The 22,589-nt window shown below is 41.5% G+C and overlaps 1 protein-coding gene across 7 annotated transcripts in view; it reads left to right on the top strand.

Annotated features, from left to right (window-relative positions):
- Positions 1–22,589, top strand: part of AOPEP (aminopeptidase O (putative)) — a 357,857-nt gene that overhangs the window by 235,619 nt on the left and 99,649 nt on the right. For all 7 annotated transcript variants that reach the window (XM_029202684.1, XM_029202679.1, XM_029202680.1 and 4 more), the window contains 2 exons: positions 8,375–8,418; positions 15,685–15,745. In XM_029202684.1, coding sequence (XP_029058517.1) covers positions 8,375–8,418; positions 15,685–15,745 — 105 coding nt within the window. The remainder of the gene's footprint in view (positions 1–8,374; positions 8,419–15,684; positions 15,746–22,589) is intronic.

Below are 22,589 nucleotides of genomic sequence, written 5' to 3'. Positions count from 1 at the left end.
GCAACCACTAACCTACTTTCTATGGATTTGCCTATTCTGGACATTCCGTATAAATGGAGTCATATGATACGCGGCCTTTTGGGACTGGCTTCTTTCACTTCGCATAATGTCTTCAAGGTTCATGTTGTAGCATGTATCAGTACCTCATTTCTCTTTTTTAATTTTACCTTTTAACCTTTTACATTGTGATGAAATATACATAAGAAAATTTACCATTTTAACCATTTTTAAGTGTATAGTTAGTGCATTAAGTATCAATACATTGACATTGTTGTGCAACTGTCACCACCATGCATCTCCAGAACATTTCAATCTTCCCCAGATGAAACTTGTATCCATTAAACAATAACTCCACTTTCTTTCCTCCCTTCAGCCCCTGGCAACCACCATTCTATTTTCTGTCTCTGAGTTTGACTACTCTAGGTACCTCACGCAAATGGAACAATACAATATTTGTCCTTTTGTATCTGGCTTGTTTCACTTAGCAAAATGTCTTCAAGGTTCATCCATGTTATAGCATGTATCAGAATTTCCTTCCTTTTTATTTTTATTTATTTATTTTGGCTGCACCACACAGCTTGTGGGATCTTAGTTCCCCGACCAGGGATTGAACCCTCAGCACTGAAAGTGCAGAGTCCTAACCACTGGACCACCAGGGAATTCCCTTCCTTCCTTCCTATCAATATTTCTTTGTATGCATATTTCACATTTGGTTTATCGATTCATCCATTAATGAGCACTTGCGTTATTTACACCTCTTGGCCCTTGTGAGTAATGTTGCTGTGAACATTAGTGTACAAACATCTGTTTGAGTCCCCGCTTTCAATTCTTTTGAATATATACCTAGAAGTGGAATTGCTAGATTATGTGGTATTCAATTTTTTGAGCAACTGCCATATTGTTTTCCACAAGGGCTGCACCATTTTACATTCTCACCAGCAATGCACAAGGGTTCCAGTTTCTCCACATCCTCACCAACACTTGTTGTTTTGGGTGTTTTGATAATAGCCATCATAGTGAGTGTGAGTGGTACCTCACTGTGGGTTTTTTTTTTTTTTTTTTTTTTTTTGCGGTACGTGGGCCTCTCACTGTTGTGGCCTCTCCCATCGCGGAGCACAGGCTCCGGACGCACAGGCTCAGCGGCCATGGCTCACGGGCCCAGCCGCTCCGTGGCATGTGGGATCTTCCTGGACCGGGGCATGAACCCGTGTCCCCTGCATCGGCAGGTGGACTCTCAACCACTGCGCCACCAGGGAAGCCCTCATTGTGGTTTTAATTTGCATTTTTCTGGTAACTATGCTGAGGATTTTTTCATGGACTTATTGGACATTTGTATATATTTTTTGGAGAAACGTCTATTGAGATCCTTTGCTGATTTTTTATTTGGGTTGTCTTTTATTGAGTTATAAGAGTACTTTATATATTCTAGATTCAAGTCCCTTATCAGATATATGATTTGCAAATATCTTCTTGCCTAATTAAAAGTTACTCCTATGTTTTGTTCTAAGGGCTTTGTATTTTCGCTTTTATATTTAGGTCTCTTACTCATTTTGAGTTAATTTTTGTATATAGTGTGAGGTAGATGGTTCAGCTTCATTCTTTTGCATGTGAATATCCAGTCGTCCTTCTGCCAGTCCCATAGTAACTTTGGAAATTATTGCTTTTTCGACTGACACATACTCATTATAAAAAAATGTAATAAGCAGTACAGAAAAGTACAAAGAAGAATACAAAATATCATTCAAAATCTCACCATCCATAATTACCTATAATTAATATTAGGTGAACATCATTCTAGAAATTGCACTCCGTTTCTTTCTCTCTTTCTATATATTATATATGATATGTATACACGTATCTACGTGTATATGGGTATATAGTACATATGTATGTGTGTTTGATTGTACACACATGTATAGATACAAAGACATATTTAGAAATAATTTTCTAAAAATATGATTATATTATATGTGCTTTTTAATGAAATGTTTTAAATTTTATTTTACTTGGATTTAACACATGAAAAAGAAACTAAGGTGAATATAAAAGACTTTCTTGAACTTCAGATAAATATAAGAGAGATCATTTCCTAAAAGATTCTTCAATTACAGAAAATCTTTAAGAGATTGAAATTGTTAGTTTTTTTCTCTTTAGATATATATCTTATTTTTAGAAAGCATCAGTTTTTTCTCTTATGTAAAAGATGAGGAAACCAGTAGTTATGTACTTCAACTACTTTTCCCCCAATTCTAGATTGTTCTTAATTAATATCTTTACATAGTTAAGAGGTTTATATCATTTATAGTGTGTGCTGTTACTACAATATAATTTTCACATTGCATAGTCCTAGCTCTGTATGTAAAGGATTTCGGTATTCACTAACAGTCATTTTACCACGCTTCTGTATTCATGAATGCTTTATTTTGATTCAACTCTTCTTTGGCTAAATTTTGTTAGCAAATTGATGGTCAAGTTGCTTGAGAATGTTTGCCTGTTGCCTTTATATTTGAATTACAAACTGTCTGGGTATAATATTCTTGGGTCATGCTTTCATTTCCTCGGAACTTTGTGGCTATTGCTCAACTGCCTTCTGGCATTAAATACTGCTGTTGAAACTTTCGAAGTCAGTCTATTTTTTTCTCTTTATACCACTCAGGTGACAGAAGAATTCTTTACCATTGATGTTTAGTAATTTAATCAAAAGTGGCTTGGTGTCCATGAGTCTGCATCAGTTTTTTTTCCTGGAAAACACTGTGCATTTTTAGACTCAGAATCTATTCTCCCTTCTTTCAGTAAAATTGTCTTAATTGTATGTTTGAACACATTCATTTTTTTTTTTTTTCCCTTGCAGGATTCTGAATATCAAGGTTACTGGTTATCTGTATGTTATGTCATCTTTGTCCTTCGTACTTGTTATTTTCTAGTTGCTTTTGTCGTTTTGTTCTTTATAGTGTATGTTTATCTCAAGCAATATTATTTTTTATTATTAATGTTATTATTATAAAATTATAATTTTTTTTCTTTAACAGCTGTTCTTTTCCTTGATGTTCCTGTTTTATTAATGCTTATATAGTGGTATTATTTTGGTTCCTAATTTATTCCCTTTGCTTTGAAATCTCTTCCTCTCATTTAGTTGTTTTGTCATCGTGTCTGAGCTTTCATTTTACTGAATTTATGTTCTTATTATTTTCTTTTAATTTATATTTTAGTGTAAAGCATTCGTGGAGAATTTTCTTCTGTGCCTTGGATTATGTTTTCTTCAAGACTGGATTCTTTGTCTTTTATGCTATGCTTCTTGTTTCTGTCTCTCTCTTTTGGTGGGTTTTTGTTGTATTAGTTTGCATAGTTGCCATACTTTTTTTCTGGCTCATTCTCAGCATGAGTTGTACTGTCCTGACCTTCTGTTTATTCTCATATGTATTGGAACGTTATCCTTGATTTCTTTTGTAACTTGTCTTAGGAGTGTTTTTCTTCCCCTCTGAGCTACGGTTTGAAGTTTGGATATTATGCATGGAGAAGGTGGAGGGGAAGAGCTCCTCTGGAGCTGTATACAGCCTTTGTTGTAAGAATTTGGCTCCACTAACTCTTGAAATTTTGTTAAAGGTTCCCAGCCAAGATTCTCTTCACCTAATTTGGGTGCCACTTTTTTCCATTGCAGGTACTCTCTCAATTAATATTGTTCGTCCAATTCAGCTTGGAGCCCTAGATCCTGTACAGTTCATGAGAGTGTCATCCTCAGTTGTTTATTTCCCAGGTTTTGCTCATCTCACTTGAGCAAACATTTTTCAGTCCCTTCACAGTCAAAAAGAGAGGAAAAATAAAGATATTCCTGTTTCTTTCCAAATGTGTGGGTATTTGTGAGAATTTGTGGGGTTTGGGCAATTCACCAGTACCACTCCTGCTAAGCATGAGGGAGGGGGTGGTACAGAGGGAGGGTTGGAGGCTGTGTTGGAATCTTATGTTTCTTCTTTAGTTGTCTCTTTGAAGTTTATGCCACAAGCTGTATTCTTTCCATGTTTGGACGCTGCTGGTGAAGTTTTTGCTAACTTTTTTTAATGGATTGTGTTTTTGTTTATATTGCTAGTTAGTTATTGATGAGGAAGACCATGATTCAGTTTCTTTACTCAGAAGTTCCTCAGTTTCTTCTTCTTCCAGTTTACTTTTGAATCCTTTTCTTTCCGAATACCCCATCTGCCCAGTATTTCAGAATTATCATCTTTCTACCTCCCGACTAAAATTGCTCTCTTGAGCTTAACAATAACTTATTCCTGACCATTTCATTCCTTTTCAGTTCTTATGCTGCCAACACTGTCCTTATTTCAACATTTTGATTATTTGTTTTGCCTCTCCTACCTCCCCCTTCCCTATGACCATAGTAGTTACTCATAAAACGTCTGACAGAAATCCCTAATCCTGTGTAATTATCAAGCCAGTGTCAGTTTATCCAGTAGACTCTACATGCGCCTGCTTTTTGTTGAATACTTTCACCAGGACTAAAAATTAATTACCAAATTCGTCATGTGCCGAAATCGGTGTAGTTTTTTTTTTTAATTGTAATGCTTTATTTAGTGTTGTTAGGTGATAATCAAAATAAGCTGTCTGGGACTGACCTGATTAGTATATAGATTATTAGGAGAATAATAAATGAAAAAGAAAATGCCCAAGGAATGTGTTTTTCGACCAGAGTGTGGGCTTGTAATAATTGTCAGGGATCCGGATAAAATTTCACCCCGACCCACTGTCAAAACGGCAGGATTGTTGTTGTTGTTTTTGTCTTTGGCTTTAACTTTTTTCAGGCATACTCTAGTGGTGAGAAACTGGGACCCCTAGTATTTGTTGCTAGCTGACTTTGTCAGTGATCCTAGATCAAGTCAGTGTCTTAGATCCTGTCGGTGATCCTAGAATCAGCCTTGAAAGAAAACCCTCCTTATCCAATTGATATTTGTAAGTTGTTTTTATAAAAGTGCCAACATGCTGAAGGGAAGAGTGAAGACAGATGAAAATTGAAAAGAGGTGGTAAGGGAAGGAATAATCATAAGAGACATCTTTCTTTTTATAACATTCTGTTGTGGAGAATGGGGAAAGGCTTCTATGATGAATCCACTCCAGGAGTATATGCCAATTTATGACTAGAACCAGGAAAACTAGCGTTTTGTGGTTAAGAGTATGTCTATGAAAGGAATACAAAGGGCCAGTTGAGTTGATTCCACTGATGATACAAAGACTGCCTGGATGAGACCAAGTGTCTTCTTGGATTGGATGTAGCATAGGACAGAGAAGAATGTCTAGCACTGTAGACAAACATTCCCATAGCCTGTGGAAATACAGGCATCGTGTCTCAGAGATGCTTGAGGTATTGGTTTTTTGTGGCATAGGGTGATCCCTTAGACCCGTCATCCTCAGCATTGGTTGGCAGCCTTCAGCTAGCTGCTGTGTGTCCTGCAGGTCTCAGCTCTGAGACAGGAAGAGGCGGATGGCCACCTGCTAAGAAGTGGGACAGTTATCTTTCTTAAAAAATGAAGCAGGGCTTCTTGGGGACTTCCTGCAGTTTTCTTGTATTCACACAAAATCTGAAACATTGCGCCCTGCAGTTTTGTAAAGAAAGATCCAATTGTAATTGGAAAATGCAAAAGGGCAGAATTAAGGTTAACTCTGGATTTCCTGCTTCTCATGCAATTAAATTCTCCCCCTTGCCATTGAGTTAATGTAATTTTCCCCCCACATAATTGGTCATAAATTACTGGACAAATGTGGGATAAGTTGATATGGACTATAAGGAGATAATGAAGTAAAATTATAAGAAATTATAATTACAGTACTTGGATTTTTAAGAAGCAAGAATTCTGTCATTAAGCCAATGAAATATCTGCAAAGTAATCTAATAATAGATTATGAAAAATTAATTTCTAATTCAACTTTTTTTTACAAAATAATTATTAAAATAATAAAAATAATGACTCTAAGAACCTCAGTCAAAAATACTTTTTTGCATTCTAAATATTGCTTTTGTTTCCTTTGATATTTTTTCCAATATACCCACTGCAGGTGCATTATTCTATTTGGGGTTGTCCCCTTCCATTTTGACTGATACATGTTTTTGTTTTTTTTTTTTTAATTGAACTATGGTTTATTTACAATGTTGTATTAGTTTCTGGTGTGTACTGCAAAGTGATTCAGATATTCTTTAACATCATAAATTACTACAAGATATTGAATATAGTTCCCTGTGCCATATAGTAGAGCCTTGTTGTTTATCTATTTTATATATAGTAGTGTGTAACATAGTAGTATGTATCTGATAATCCCACTCCTAATTTATCCCTCCCCCACTTCCCCTTTGGTAACCATAAGTTTGTTTTCTGTGTCTGTGAGTCTGTTTCTGTTTTGTAAATAATTTCATTTGTATTATTTTTTTAGATTCCACATGTAAGTGATATCATATGATATTTGTCTCTGTCTGACTTACTTCACTTAGTATGATAATCTCTAGGTCCATCCACGTTGCTGCAAATGGCATTATTTTACTCTTTCTTATGGCTGAGTAATACTTTATCCATCCATGGTCACTTAGGTCGCTTCCATATCTTGGCTATTGTAAATAGTGCTGCTATGAACATTGGGGTGCATGGACTGATACATGTTTTTAATATTAGTTTTGTTGTATTTGTATTGTTTATTTTGGGTGAAGCAGCAATAGGCAAGTAGAGTCTTAGAAGAACAGAAGTTGCAAGAAATAAATCTTTCACTACTGCTCTTAATAGAAAGATTTTTGCCTCTGGAAGAGATGGACCTAGCCACCCATAAACACATAGGAAGTGATGGCTGGCTTCACCAATGTAGTGATGGCTGTGCTTAATGCCATGATAGTAAAAGAACACCCTTGTCATACAAATTGTTTGCAGATTTCTATTCCTATGTAATTCCATCTGTTTGTAATACGACGGTCTGCACTGCTGCTGGCACCTCACGCTCTGAGTTAAATGGATCTCATCAGAGCCCTGTGCTGACCCTGGATCTGCAGACTTGATTGGGGTGGGCGTTTCAGTCTGGAGGGATGCTCATTCAGCAGTGTCATATTTGGTCATCTGGGCTTACACATGTGTCCTCTTTAAAGGACCAGTTTGAAGGGTTATTTTCAATTTATTGAAAGAAAACCTTCATGTATAGGTCTTATTTATTGCTCAATATCAAGCCTCTAGAAAGTTAAACGTTGTTCTTGTTTGTTTCGTGTTCTGTATTTATCCAAAATGTATCTTATCAAACCTTCAGATGAGGGAGGGTTGACACTAGACTTACCCATTTAGCAAATAAAAATGTACAACCCCCATAACAGAAAAAGAACAAATAACTTTTTAGTGTAAATATGCCCCCAATTTAGCTGAGCATCCTATATTTTATCTGACAAACCTAGTTGAGACCAAATCAAGATTCCAGAGTTAGATGGGGTAAAAAGATTGGTCACAACACACAAGTTGCAAATTAAATATAAATGTGATTTTGAACATTCGTGTGTGAATATTTTTTAGGTCTTCTGGTATTGTGGTTATGTTTTAAAAGATGCCTTATCTTTTAGAGATATTTACTGAAACATTGACTGGTGAAATTATGTAATGTTTGCGATTAACTTCTAAATAATACAGGAGGTAGGTAAGTGGATGGGGCAGATTGGCTGTGGGATAATGGGTACGTGAAGGTAATTATGCTTTTTTACTACTTTTGAATGTGTTTGAAATTTTCCATAATAAAGGATAAAATGGGTTTGTGTGTAAGTCATGCCTTTAGATTAAAAAAAAAAATCTATTCTTGAAACATCTTAAATATCAAACAATTGAGGACTTGCACAGTGGCACCAGAAGAGGCTGCAGATGGAGGCAAGGGCCCGTGAATGATTTCTGGAATTGTGACATCTTTGTTCCTCCACTGGGATATTAATTGTCTTGATTTTCGTCTTTATTGTCTATAGAGCAATGCAAAAAAGCTGTTGGTTACTAGCCTCCCAGAGTTGAGATTATTCAGTGTGTAATAGGATATCCAGAGAGAGCTCACAAAGAGTAGAGCATGGTTAAGTAGAGAGGGATAGTGCTTTATGCTCTGGCCAGCCTTTTGAAAATAGTGAAACATGAAATGAAATAAACTGTTGGGTTAGGTCAAAATAACAAACGTTACTTTTTTCAATTTGTTTGTGGTTGTAACTGATTTGATTGAAGCCCTGGTAAATTAATAAATTGAGTATATAGCCTAATAATTCAGTATCGGCCTACCTTCCCTAGCAGGTGAGCTGTCAGCAGCTGGGAACGCTCAGTCCCTGGCGTGACTCTGGGCAGGGTTATTTACTGATGGACATCTTTAATGATTTGTCTTTTTCTTATTCCAGGATTTCCTTCAAATGCTGTTGGAGAGCATCCCAGAAGAAGGAAGGTGAGGACCGATTTAGGAATTAAGGGCCCAGTTTTATTTATTTATCTATTTATTTTAACATCTTTATTGGAGCCCAGTTTTATTTTTAATGTTAAAAATGACTCTGCCATTGTTGGGCAAGTTGCAACCTAGAAAGTTTAATCTTCCTCTCTCAATAGAGGAGGGACCTCCGCAGACAGCAGGAGTCCCGAGATGATCAACTAGGTCTAGAAATATTGGGAGTGTGGATTCTGGGAGCCAGCATGCGCAGCAGGGGAGCCCCAGAGTCAGGAGTCCTGAAAGTGGTAGAGGAGGCAAGCCAAGGACACTCTGTGGCCTCAGCTGCTGTGGAAAAGAATGGAGGGCAGAAAAGTTCTAACAGTTAGGGTGGCTTGTTTTGAAATGTCTGAAATGTTTCAGATTTACCATCCTTCTTTTTTTTTAAGTAAACATATGGGTTTTCTTCATGTAAAAAATCACATCAGATGTAGCCATTATTCCTAAGGTCAAGAACAACAGTTTACCTGTGAGAATTTTTCTTTTCTTTTGTACTTGCCCTGAAATAACTTTTCAGGTCCTCTAATAGAATGGAGCAGTTTCCTTAGGAACTAATACAGAAAAAGGAAAAAGAAAATGAATAGAAATTGTATATTACCTCCTTAGGCTGTTACCAAAGTCTGTTTCTGAATGACGACTATGCATTCCTTAAGAAGAACTTCTCAGGACACAAATACAGCAATTTTCGTGGAAGCCACAAAGTGCATTTTTAGTTTTGGAGGTCTTCTTTCTTTTCATCCTCTTCCTAATAAGGTTATGGAGTTCATTTGGATGGCCCCAAGCCCTCTGGCTCTGGGGGACCTGGATTTTATCATTGCGAATATTTTTTGTGGACCCACAAAGAGACTTTTGTTGTGATTGTGGAAGTTAAGAGCAGCATCTCCATGGAATGGTGGCCACAACCACCAACCTTCACCCTTGAGAGGATGCCTCGCCCAGTTAGGATCACTTTTTAGCTAGCAGGCTTAAGCTTCTTTTTAAAATTCTCCTGAGGCGTTAAGGAGATTTCATGGCTACAATGAATGTATTTCAGCAAGTATACTAGAATATATTTTGAAACTGAAACATCTTCTTTCCTGCCAGCTAATCTCAGAATCGAATCCAGCTATTAAAGCAGACCGTTCACCCTTTTGCCTGTGCGGCATGTTGTACCAATTTTATCCAGGTCTCCAAAGGCCCCACACCTACCCCTGGAGCTTCCAACCTTTGGCTCCATTGCAAACCGATCCTCAGGCACATCTGCTAAGCACGTGAGCTGTTCTGAACAGGACAGTCTTCCACTTTAGACCAGCCAGTTAGGGTCCTGGGGCTGGCACGTCTGTGTCATACTGCGTTTCCATTGTTCTCTTGCTTCGATTAATTTTAGCATTCTCTACTGAGCACCTCCCTTACCAGACTTTAGGCTGGACACTAGGTAAGAGAAAGGAATCAATTCTATGCCTAGCCCTCAGGGAGCTCCTGGTCAACTTCTGAAGACGAAGATGTACATGACACAGGTCATGACTCAGGGTAGGAGGTTCTCTGGTGAGCTTCAGAGTCCTGGGTGCATGGAGATACAGTTCAGCAGTCCTAGCCTCGAGCCTTCAGGCCAGAGGTACTACTGAAGGTTTTAGGTAGGGAAGTGCCGTCAGCAGGTTGGAAAGATACTCGGGGGAGGCAGCGTGGAAGATAGATGGGGGTGGGGAGAACTAGACGTCAGGAGACCAATTAGAGACCGGTACAGTAGTTCACTCAAGAGATCCAGAGCTGGAGCCGTGGGTGGGATGGTGGCAGTGGGCTTTGAGAGTATGAACAGATCTCAGGAATGTTCCGGAGGTGCCACAGTTAAGACTTGGTTGATTGGTTGTGAAAGCTGAAAAGAGGAGTCTAGCGTGACCTGACCTTTCTCTCTTGGCCACTTAGTTACATGCTGAGTGTAGAAGCCCTGGAAATCCAGCTGGTAGTTGTTTGGTCTCAGGAGTCAGTATGGGCCAGAGGGAAGGAAGGGAGGGTATTTGCAGTGGAAGAGCGGAGATGAGAAGTCATGTTTTAGACATCTTCAGTGTGAGGTTTCAGTTTAAATGCTGATGAGACCAAGGAAAGAAAAAGCTAGAAGTGCTTAGAAGGAGATTCAAACAAATCCTGGGTGCCTGTCTGCCCTGGCAGAACAGCACCTTATCCAACATGCCTTGCCCACCTGATATTCCAGCGGTATCAACAGCTGCGGGTTCTCTCTTTGCTCATCAGCTATTGTTGTTTGTGTGTGCGCATTCACGTGTTTGTTTTAATTCAGTACTTTTCCTCCCCCACGAAGCTAGGGAGTACTCGTTTGTAACTGTTACCTCAGCAATTTTCATTATCTACCCAAGCACAAATGACTTGCTCTGATCGAGAAAAGAAGTAACCATGTGCAAAGCTTTGAGGCATACACTATTTGCATCCCCCCACAGAGGGAGGGAACTTATAAACGTAAATTACTAAAATGTAAAAACCCATACAGAATGTAAGTTGCATTCCAGAACAAGAGCATTTTCTGTTTCAGACCCTGAGCATGGAAGCTCCTAAAGCCTTCATCCATCTAGAACTGTACTTCCCAAATTCTTTCCATCTTCTCTCAGTTCCTGGGAACATTACCGGGCCTTGCGCTTTCCTTTAGAGGCGCAGATAGAACGTGATCTTTAGAATCTCAAGAGGCTGAAGACAGAGCCAAGAGTGATAAAGACCTTTCTCCTGATCAGCAACAAGTTGATAGGCACAAGCAGCAGATATGGTTAACAGTCAGTTCCCCATCCTTGCCACTCCACCCCAGAGATCAACCGAAGAAGCAATACACCACAGGCAATACTGCTTTCTCGCACGCCTGGGTCTGTTTCTGTGTACTGTAATATTACGAAGAGAGGAGCAACTGGTCACTTTTGCAGCCTTAAACACAGATGAATTTTCTAGCCAGCGTCGTGCAGGATGGCCAGCATATTCTCTCCCTTGCAGCATTAACTACACGTGACCACATTTAGAGCTCACAGGGTCTGGAGACCCCACTCCTAAAACTCAGAGTTGCCTTTCAGGACGTAGGCGTACAGCAAGGGAACTCTCCAGCCAGAGGGTAAAACAACCTGCTGTTCCAGATACCCAGGAGGTCTCAGTAATGAGGCAGAAGTACCGCTCACTAGTACAGAGATGGAGGGCATGCAGTCGTGGGTCTGTGTACTTTTAGCTATCTGTATAAAATCAATTTCCATAGTGATCAGACATGCAGAAGAGTAATTTCCTGTAAGTTCTGGATCCCAGCGAAGTGGAAATGCTTCTGCTTGTCTGTTGTGATTATTTAAGCCACATGATCTCAGAGGGGAAAAATTCACCCTTGGCTTTGACTCTGAGTGTCTTGATTTGAAAAAGTCAGCTTTCAGCTTTACCACTGCTGTATATCCAAGTTCAGAACTAAAAATTCACCTGTACTGTCATCTCAGTAATTATGATCAAAACAGCCAAAATTATGTACATATTTTTTCATAAAACATACAGCCCATTTCTTTCCTGAAAGTTCAGCATTTTCAAACAGTCTCCCATAATTTCCTTGGGAGGTAAGGCTACTTATACTACCTTAAAAAATTGTTTCTGGCAGATGGAGTTAGTGCTTTGATCTTCCTCTCATAGTTTAACATCTCATTCCACGTTAGGAATCTGTAAACAGGCATCAGTGCAGTTTGATGTCTGTGCTGATACTGGGAGTCTAGAAACTGAGATCCTTTCTTTAGCCTGGGCTGACTTTGACCGGTCTTCTTATACTGCAGTTTCTCCATCTGCTAAAAAGCCGCACAACAATTGACACCCACTTCACGAGGATATTATGAGGAATGAAGTGATAATGGTTATAAGATGTATTGAACCTTTCCAGGGGAAAGCGATCTGGAAACACAGGTTCTCTTCATTCACAGGAGAGTGTCTTTTGCTCCTGGATGCAGCTAAACAATGAACTCTCCTGTCCTCATGCTTCTGCCCCTCCCAAGATTCTCCCTATCTCTTTGGAACTGTAATTGAGGGATAGACACGCAGGGCAACCGCAGCAGCGGCCAGGTTACCTTCAGCAGGAGAGATGTGAACAGGAAGTCAGCGTTGGTGAGAGCCAGCGCAGGCCTTCTCCTCCTGCAGGCTTGTCTGCATGATAAATCATGAACCAATGTATTGTGGATTAATTTCCTGAATTAAACGCAGAAAGAAAAGCGAGGGCTTTGCAGCCAGGCAACACAAGTTTGAATCCCAGCTCTTCAAGCACCATCTAGGAGGCCCTGCATAAGGCCCTTAGTCTCTTGGACCTTTATTTGCTCAACTCTAAGATGGGGATAATAATATTGGTCTTGTACAGAACCTCATGCCTGGTGGGCATCCACCGAATGTTTGCCGCAGAGAGAAGCTTTTGCCTGTTCTCAGTCTTCTCCGGTGAAGACTTGAACCTCAGTTAGTAACATGCTGGGACTCAACTCCCCAGCCCCCGCCCTCCTCCATGCCATCCCCCCACCATGCCACCGCTAAAGAAGTGTCTTTAAGCTAAAATTCCCTGAAGGAAATTTATGTCCCTGTCCTCTTACTCCTCCATGGACACGCACAACAGCTGTTCACCATCTTTTGTAAAAATCGCTTGAAAATGGCTCTGAAGTCACTCCCCAGACTTCTCTTCTTCAGGATATTTAATCCCAGTTCCCTTGACCTCCCCTGTGGGTCCAATGTGCTTAGCCCTTTGATCATCACTACTGCTTTTTTCTAAATCCTTTTTAAATTCTCCGTCTTAAGTTGTGGCAGGTTTAAGAATGCCCGTTTTCCTAGAATCCACAGCACAATGAAGCTCAGTTCCGAGTCGGACACTTGCTGCTGCCTACTTGGGTATCACCTGAAGGATGGGTGACAGGGGCTTTTGGCCCCAGGGCCCTGGACACAGGAGTGTCTCTCTTTGGCTGGAAAGGAAGTAGATGAATGAGCTGCTTAGATAGAAGCACCAGTGAAGGAAGGACAGGGAAGAAAATGGACCCTTGCTTCTGAATCAGGGCTAACAACTTAGAGTGCCAGCAGGGCCTCCACAGCCGCTCAAGCCCCGGGGCAGCAACCCTTCCCACCCGGGTGCCAGGCAAAGGTGCAGAAGGTTTGCATTCGTTCCAAACAAGAACAGGCCTTCCACTGAGCATTGTCTTCTGTGGAAATTACAAGATTTGTCTTACCTTCCAGCCTCACAATTGTCACTAGAAAATAAAACAACCTCAAGTCTCCTTGGACATTTCTCTAAGTGGCCCTTCTGCCCCACTTTCCTCCTCCTAGCAGATCAGTCATGCCAGTTGAGGGCATTTCCAGCGCCTCTTTCTATGGCCAAGCAAATAAATCAAGCCCAAGAAAGAATAATGATCTTGATTTAAGGTGCTCTGAGAGATGCCGCCTCTCTTCTCGTCGCCCCCCATCCCCGGCCCACGTGCATGTGCACACACACTCACACACAGACACCTGAGGGCACGCATGCATGCACGCACGTGAGCACACTCACACACTTCCACACTCTCACAGCCCACAGAGGGGACTTGGCCATCTGCACTGAGAGTGGTGGTGTTAGATGACAAGAAATAGTGGGGAAAAGCCCAGGGATGGTGGCACCTGGCCTTTCATAGAGACACAGCCAGTAATTCCACTGACCTGGGAACTGGGCAGACAGCCTAGGGAGGTGGTCACTTTCCCCTTATTCACTTCTGGCCTCTTCCCTGCCTGGTCGTCCCACAGGTGGGCATCATCTTGAAAATGAATCCAAACCGGTTTCTTGCCCTCTTTGTATTTTCTCTGTTTTGAAATAGCAACAGTTGCCTCCTTCGGCAATCTTTGCTTTTGCCCTGGGCAGGGAAGACAGAGGCACACAGGTGACTTGCTTCTCAGTGGAGAAGCAAAGGAAGGGACAGTATCAGTCAGCCCCGTATTCCCCAAGCCCACCCCCCTCCTTCCCTCCCTCCCTTCTCACTGTGGTCCAGCCCAAAGCCCAACCAGCACAGGTGTGAGGGGAGTACTTGGCCTTCAGCACCTTAACTAATGCAGACAGCATTGTATCTTTGCACAACTTCTTTACAATTCCAAAGGGAGGGAGGAGGGAATATTACATATATGTAATATAGTATATAAAATTAAAAAAAAAATACAGAGCGTAACAACTTGGGAATATCCTACTGGGAAAGGTGATTATTAGCTTAAAAAGGAATAATCTTTATTGAGTCAACAATGAAATGTGTTTTCATTCATGCAAATAAAAAATATCTATGGGGATCCTCTCTTACGCCGAGAACTGTTTTAAGAGCTGGGTTTAGGGAAGTGAGTAAAACAGACTTGGACCCTGGTCTCAGAGAGCTTTGAGCCAGTGAGGAGACAGTTAAAAGTCAAGTAACCAAATAAATTGCAGTCACAAACTGTTGATGGATGCTGTGCCACAGAAGACAGGAAGCATGGTGGGTATGACACACACAGCCTGGGAGAGGCTCCAGGAAGGCCTCTGTGGTTAGAGAGACCAGGCATGAGCAAGAATTATCTAGAAGCCAGGGAGGAATGGCTTAAACTTCAGGAAGACAGTCTGTTGACCCTAAAAATATTGGACACTTAGTACATTTAAGGAGTATTTAAATCAGCAGGGCATGAAACCAAAAGATTTCAGCTTCCTTTGGATCAGACGTAACAAGCAATCATAATATTTCAGAAAAAGCAGAATGAAGGCCTGCTTGAAAACAAGCAGCAGAAGCCATGTGTGCTCCATGGCTGTGAGCCTCTCAGGGCTCCAATAATGATTTGTATCATTTTTGCTTGCTGTAGCCCATGGTCACCATAAAGTTGGAATTTCATTTTGGTGCGCTAAGTGCTATAGTGTTCAGATTTCACTTTACTCCACCTCTTTCCAGGAAGCAGTCACGCCTGCTGTGTCCCATGAACATGCCCTATCCTCCCTGAATGGCACTCCCAACCAAGAAGTTCCTCTCAAGACATTAAAAGCACCTATTGTGGTGTGCCTTTGATTCTTAGACTTCATTGTGTGCACTCTCTTTGACTGGAGAGGAGCTGTACTGAACGTGACCGGGTCCCCCTCCTCACTTTAACCTGCGACAGCATTGCGCTTTCTCCCGATTTCTCCGGAAGATTGATGCGGTGATGTGCCCGAATAGTTAGAACCATTCTGTGTAATAAGTGCTCTGTAACTTTTTCAGTCCTTTACTTTTTGTTGTCGTTGTTTTATTTTTAAAGGCTTGAGTTGTCTGTTGAAAACATCTTCCAAGACTGGCTGGAGAGTTCCGGAATACCACAGGTGTGCTTAAGATAACTGCTTCCCGAGAGTCTGTGGGGGACAGTAAGGCTTGTGTACTTAGCTTTTCATACTTAGTGTATCCATCATGACAGTGATTTATTTGTATATACTTACAAAAGTAACCCTCTTGCTGAGTTGGAATATCCCTGAGTCAGGAAAATGATGGTCTCCCACCCTCTTAGGCCTGCACGGTGATGTGTGCCTCAGGCCTCTGCCTCTAGTGACCGTGGTGCTGTAGGTGGACGTTCTGGTTGACCCTGAACTGAGTGTTAAATGAGGTCTTGCAAAGTGTGGCGTATACTTTGGGCGGCGTCACCCGGCAGCAGGTCAATGCTGCCATCGGGCCTCGAGCTCTGCTGTTTGGATGCGGCCACGTACGCGTGAGCTTGCTTGCCTGCCGCGTCCCTCGGACCGGGCGTACCCGTAGTTTCTCCGTCATCACCCCTGTGCGGCTGCCCTCGACTTCCTCCCCTGGCTGTGCATCTCTACCTCCGGCTGCTCTTCTCATCTGAGGGAGCAGTTTAGATTCATTTCTCTGTCTTAGGGACCGGGACCCATCCCTCCTTCAGCTTTCCTTCTCTCCCTCCCTTTCAGCCCATGGACAACTCTGAGGGAGAGACGGTTCCCAGGCATCCCTCGCTGCGAGGGGATCACCCGGCCTGGAGCCTTCTCTCCCTTCCGCGCTCCCCGGGTCTTGTGCTTCGCGGAGCCTGAAGGGCAGCCCTGAGGGCCGACCCTAGCTGGAACCTGGGCCCTGAGAAGTCCGAGGGTGGCATCCTGGATGCGGCTGGTCAAAGGACCCTGTAGGCCTGCAACTCTCCCAGCCTGGGCTGGCCCCCGGAGCAGCTGCAGACCCATCATAGTGGGCCCTAGCGTCTGGGAGTGGACCCCCAAGGTGGTGAGAAACTCTGCCCCGGGCCCAGGCAAGCAACGCTGTTAGCCTGCTCGTTTCTGGTTTCATGACCGGTTATATGAGCTTCCCCTTGGGAGTGTCTGAATGTCAATGAAGGTCTGTGAACCATGAAATTAAGGAACAGAAGGGGCTGTTCTCCATTACCTTTTCATCCCTCTACTCACATCTTTGTCCTGTTCTACCACACGGGGGGAAATGTCGGCCACCAGCCACCATGAGCTCATTCCTAAAAAGGACGCATTGCCTTCGGTTCAGGAATGCATGTCACCTGTTAAAACTTATTTGTTTGGCCCAGTCCTTCTGGCAGTGAAGAAGGATAAACACGCAAAACAAAATGGGTGGAATAAGGCAGCACCTGGTCCTGGGAGGAAGTGCTTTCAACTCGTGTATATTATAATGAGCTCCTGTGATTTCTACATCAGTGGCTTCCAAACCAGGCCACTAGCTGAGTACAAAAATCCCGGGAAACGAAGTTAAGGTTTGTCTGAACCTAAATAGCCAAGCCTTGCTCTTCTGGTCTCCGAAGGGGCTGAGGTGAGGGCTGGGTATCCCGCGAAGCCGTCTGCCTTGTGTTCCTAGGCCAGGCTGTTGCAAGGCTCCCAGACATTCTTAGCAGGGCCTGGAAGCTGGGAAGAGTTGGGAGCTCAAAGAGCAGAATCCCACATTTCCTGGCCCAGAACAACAAGGCCACTGTGTTCAACAGTTAGCCCCGAGGGAAGAGAAAAGAAAGAGTCCTTAATCGAGTGCCCAGAAGCAGGCGCACCCCACTCGGGCTGCAGCACTGGGGCTGACCCGCTTGCTCCCAGGAGGCTCTAATTTCCCCTGAAGAAGAAGAGGCTTTGCCACCAGCAGGAGGCTTTTGCTTTTCATTAAAAGGGGGAGGGGTGCGTGGAAGGGAGAGATTTGCCTCTGAGCGGTACTTTTTTTCCAAAGGTCTAGTTGCATTAGTGACAGCTTATAGCATAGACAAGCATCTCCGCTATAAACTGACGAAACCTGCTGTCAAAACACAGCCAGGTGCAATGAGGCCAACCCGGCGATAAATTGTATTTAAGACCCAACTGGTATTTCCTTGGGTGCTTAACTGTTCGGTAAAAACAACAGCGTCAGACAGAAAAGACCCTGATTTAGTGCACATCTTTCCATTGGTGAATGATCAGACGGCATCTTTTCATCTCTTCACCCATTTTCTGCCATTATTTATGCTGTTGATGGTGATTTACCTGCTCGCAGCCCTTTTCGCTTTCCTTGAGAGTTCCTTCTCGTTTCCACTTCAGTGAAAGACTCTGCGCCCTCTTGTTGCAGGAGCCTCACAGTGAATGGAACACCTTGTTCTTTGTCCCCATCATTATAATATAAAGTTACTGGTGTGTTTGGCCTGGAATGACAACCAGAGCACTGAAATCGTTCTGATGCTCTTTGTTCTCATTGAAAATTTCTGTTCACCAGCAATTGAAGTCATTCACGACAAAAGAGTCACGTTCTACTGGTGAAGTTTTCATTCTACAGGTTACAGAGGCTTTTTGTTTTCTCTCAGGAAGGCTTGCCTTGGGGTTGGCCTCCATTTTCCTTTTTGCCCACATGAATGGAAATCATTTTTTTTTAATGTGGAAATAGCTTCAGCAGCTATAAAAGTAAGCGTGAGCCCCAAAGAAGTAAAAGAAATTGGATCCAAACCTCTTTAAAGAAACACCCAACTCTATAAACTTTGACTTTGCAAACAGACTTAAAATTGATTGTGTCGTTGGTATTATAGATTATTTCTTTTATGACTTTTTTCTGACTATAGAAGTATTACATATTGAAATATAAACAGTTTGTAATAAGAAAATAAAAATGACCCAGAGATAATTTTTTGATAGAAATCCTTTCAGTCATTTTTCTGGTCTCCCTTTTCAAAAATAAAAATGATATGTTCTCTGTAGCAAGTTCAAGCACTACCAAAGTATAAAACATAAAAGCTCTTGCCCCTTTCAGTCTTACTCTGCAGAGATAATCTATGTCTGGTATGTGTCCTTCCACACATTTTCTGTGCTATACATTATGTAAATGTATATCCTTTAAAAAAAAATGGAATCTTATTATCCAAACTTAAGGTTTTCATTTAAAAATATATCTTAAGCAATTTCCCATATCCCTTGATATAATTCAAGAGCAATGATTTTTAACAGCTGCATAGCTTTCTAATAAGTGGTACCATAATTTAATTTACTCAGACCCTCCCAACTGTTGGAATAGTATACGTTATTTCTAAGAAAGTTGCCCATTCTGCTAATTTGACAGTTCTATAAATAGATTTTTATTTCTTTTCATGTTTGCCCAAAGATCTCCTCCCACCACCGGCCCATATGTACATATATTCCTATCTTTTTTTTAAACATTTCTATGCAAATACGTTAGAAATAACTTTTCTCCCTCCAGCCCTTCCTCTTTACTTCTTTATTTTAGTTGTTACAGAACTCTCTGACTCCTCCCTTTCTTTGATTTCCTGCCCACTTTACCTGATATCCTTATGTAAATCTATAATTTTCTTTCCTTTCCTAGCACCTCCCCCACTTTTTCATTATATTTTGCTTGGACTAGTGCAGTAGCTAGTTGCTCTTTTAGCCACCAAGCTGTCACCCTTCCCATCCATCATCTACATCAATGCTAAGTGAATCTTCCCCCAAACACAGCTTACATCCCTCCTCACCAGAAACTTTTTTCCCCATTTAGAACAATCTCTTTGGCTTGCTGTTTGAGGCTGTCAGCAGAACTGCCCCAAGCTACCTTTTTAAACTTTATTTTCCACCACTGCTAGGCATATGCCCAATCATAATTATCAGTCTCCAAATAGTTATGAGCTGAAGTTTAATTTTAATATAATCTAAATTTAAATTGAAAATCTAATAATACAGTCATGGTTTGGAACAACACGGGTGTGTGAATGAATCCACTTTTTCAACTGTCAATTCTATGAAATCTAAATTCAGACCAAGCATTTCTGAATCAAATTTAGCATCCAATTGAGACAGACTATGAAAACACATCAGATTTAGACGACTTATACAAAAAAGTGAAGGTAAAATATATCATTAAAGTTTTAAAAATATTGGCTACATGTTGAAATGATTATATTTCAGATACATTATAACCCAATGTATACATACCCAAGAAAATATATTATTAAAATGAATTTTAGCTGTTACAGCTTACATTTTATATGTGGCAATTAGAACATTTTAAATGACAAATGTGGCTTGCATATATTCATATTGAATAGTGATGCTCTAAAGCTATTAGTTGAGTTAAAATCTGAGTGCATAATGCCTTAAAATCCCTCACTGAATAGATATAATTGAAATCATTTGTATTTTTGTCAAACGTATGGATAAAGACGGAGCTGGCCAATCCATAGACGCCCTTCAATCTGCTCTGATGGTATGGATGATCATAATGCACGGGTAAGGGGTCGGATGCTGCTTTCACAGCAGGCGTTCATAAGGGTATGAACGAATTACCAGCCTCTCTTCAGTTCTTAATTTCAACTCCCAGGCGACCCATTTCCCAAGGTGCCAACAAGTAACACAGTAACGCTGGTGAACCTCACAGCCCTTCTATGGCTTGGGCTACTCTTTGGGGAAAGCGCTCAGCAGCCTTCAATGGCAAAGTCACGGGCAGCGGTGGCAGCAACGGGGATAGAGAGGGTGGGTAATGGCCAATCACATAAAGTATCCTAGAAATAGGCAGGAGTCAAGCTCCCAGGATTTAGAACATCAGGCTATTGTGTCATCTTGGAAAATGCCTCTCCTTTCTAAACAAACACCTGCAAGTTGCCAAAGGCCACACAAGCAAATGATGGAAAACTGAAGTCTTGTAGGGAAAAATGCTGCAGTCACAAAATTGAGGAAACTTGATAAGACATGATGCAAAAGAGACTCCATGTCACTGGGGCCACGATGTGCTTTTAGCACAGAGCAAGCCAGGTGGTTTGTTAGAGGAATAACTTGTAGGCTTCTTTTAGCACAGATTAGGTACTATTATCAACATAATTTAAAGGCCCATTAGGATGCTTAATCTTAGTGGTGTCTATAAAAATTCTACATTTAATGGTCATTCAAGAAAACTGAGACTGGTTATTTTGCAAATTCCAGAGAAATCATATTTTTCAAATTATATGTGTTATGAGATCCTTGGTTCTTTTATATCAATAATAGCCGTGGCCATAATGTGGTGTGGGTTTTGGGCTCCTAGTAATTTTGCTGTCATTCTTGTTCAGTGGTTAGATTAACAATTTCTAAGTGACTAAACATCTTGTCAGGGATCCTTGGAGATACGTTCTCTGTCCTCACTTGGGGCAGGGCCTGCATTGTCGATGAGTCACCACTGTCACTTACCGTTCATCAAAGCGATGGCCCCTCTTCCCACAAGCTCCACAGAGTGATATACTGCTTGGCAGTCACAAGAGACGAGGAGAGATTTTATTGAAATACTTTCATTTTTAGCCTAATTTTCTTTATTTCTGGCATCTGTGGCTTTGTGCGCATATTAGTTAGCTCAGGCTGCCATAACAAAATACCAAACTAGGTGGCTTAAACAACGGACATTTATTGTCTCACAGTTTTGGAGGATGGAAGTCCAAGATCAAGGTGCGGGCAGGTTTGGTTTCTCCCAAGACCTTTCTCCTTGGCTTGCCGATGGCCACCTTCTTGCTGTGTCCTCACATGGTCTTTCCTCTGTGTGTGTAGAGAGCTCTGTCTTAATCTCCTATTCTTATATGGACGCCGGTCCGATTGGATGAGGCCCCACCCATGTGATCTCATTTTCCTTAAATCACCTCCTTATGGGCCCTGTCTCCAACACAGTCACATTCTGTGGAACTGGGGGCTAGGACTTCAACATGTCAATTTGGAGGGTACAAGTTTAGCCCACAATAATGCTGATTCCCAATATTTCTCTGATTAGTTCCACATTTCTTGTGAATCCTTTCAAAGTGACCTATAAAAATCACTCAAGTCAACCGTACTGTATTTTATTCCCTTATAAATGAATATGCTTTGGATATAACTTTTTTGGTCCCAAATGACATTAGCATCCTGTCCACAAAAATTTAAAGTCTCTGATGAAATGAGAGACAAATGTGGGAAGGAAGAGTCCATTCTCCCAGGGAGAAGTAGGTAATTGAAGGTCTGTGCCAGGCGTTGTGTATTATTGGGGGGCATCCGATTTGACACTGTCCAAATGTATTGACCTCTTCACAGTGTAAGGCACCACATGAAACAGGAGACATTTTCCTTTGGTGCCCCAAATGAAAGCACTGTATCTTTCCTTCTTTTCTCTCCCTTTCAAAACCTGATTTCCAGAAAGAATTTGAATCTCATTCACAGTAATCTACGACTAGACACCAAGTGAGTAGTAAGGATTAAAAGTGTTTCCTCTCCCTTGAAGATTTCCTTTGTAACTGTGTCAGATCTTAGGCTTTGACAAAACTGTCAAGCATCCCAGACCAGATGGATGAGATTTGCTAGGGGATGCTTCTTCCAGGATCTGAAATCATACCTCCCAGCCAGGTGCCTTCCTTCCCTGCCCCTTCCCTTCTTTCTGTGGATGTTGCCCGTATATCTATCCTTTACCAGGGATTGTGCATGACTCAAAGATGAGAGAAACACAGGCTTCACCCTCAGGATGCTTAATAATTCAGTGGGAAAAATAGACACACAAATAACCGACCTAAGGCAGAGAGCCGTGAGTGGTGTAAAAGTAACTCACTTTTAGAGTTGGGAAGAAAGAGGTCATTTTGCATTTGTGGAGGCAGAAAGGATTGAGGTGCCATTTAAAGTTCAGTCTTGAAGGACAGGTAGGGGAGAAGGTCATTTCAGGCAGGGGGAGTGACATGTTCAGCGTCTAGTGGTGGAAACTAAGTGTGCCTGTTTGAGCAGCATGGGGCAGAGT

The sequence above is a fragment of the Monodon monoceros genome, unplaced genomic scaffold (assembly GCF_005190385.1).
Source record: "Monodon monoceros isolate NGI ecotype Baffin Bay Population unplaced genomic scaffold, NGI_Narwhal_1 Super_Scaffold_5, whole genome shotgun sequence".
Lineage (NCBI taxonomy): Eukaryota > Metazoa > Chordata > Mammalia > Artiodactyla > Monodontidae > Monodon > Monodon monoceros.
This window is presented reverse-complemented; position numbering and strand designations above follow the sequence as displayed.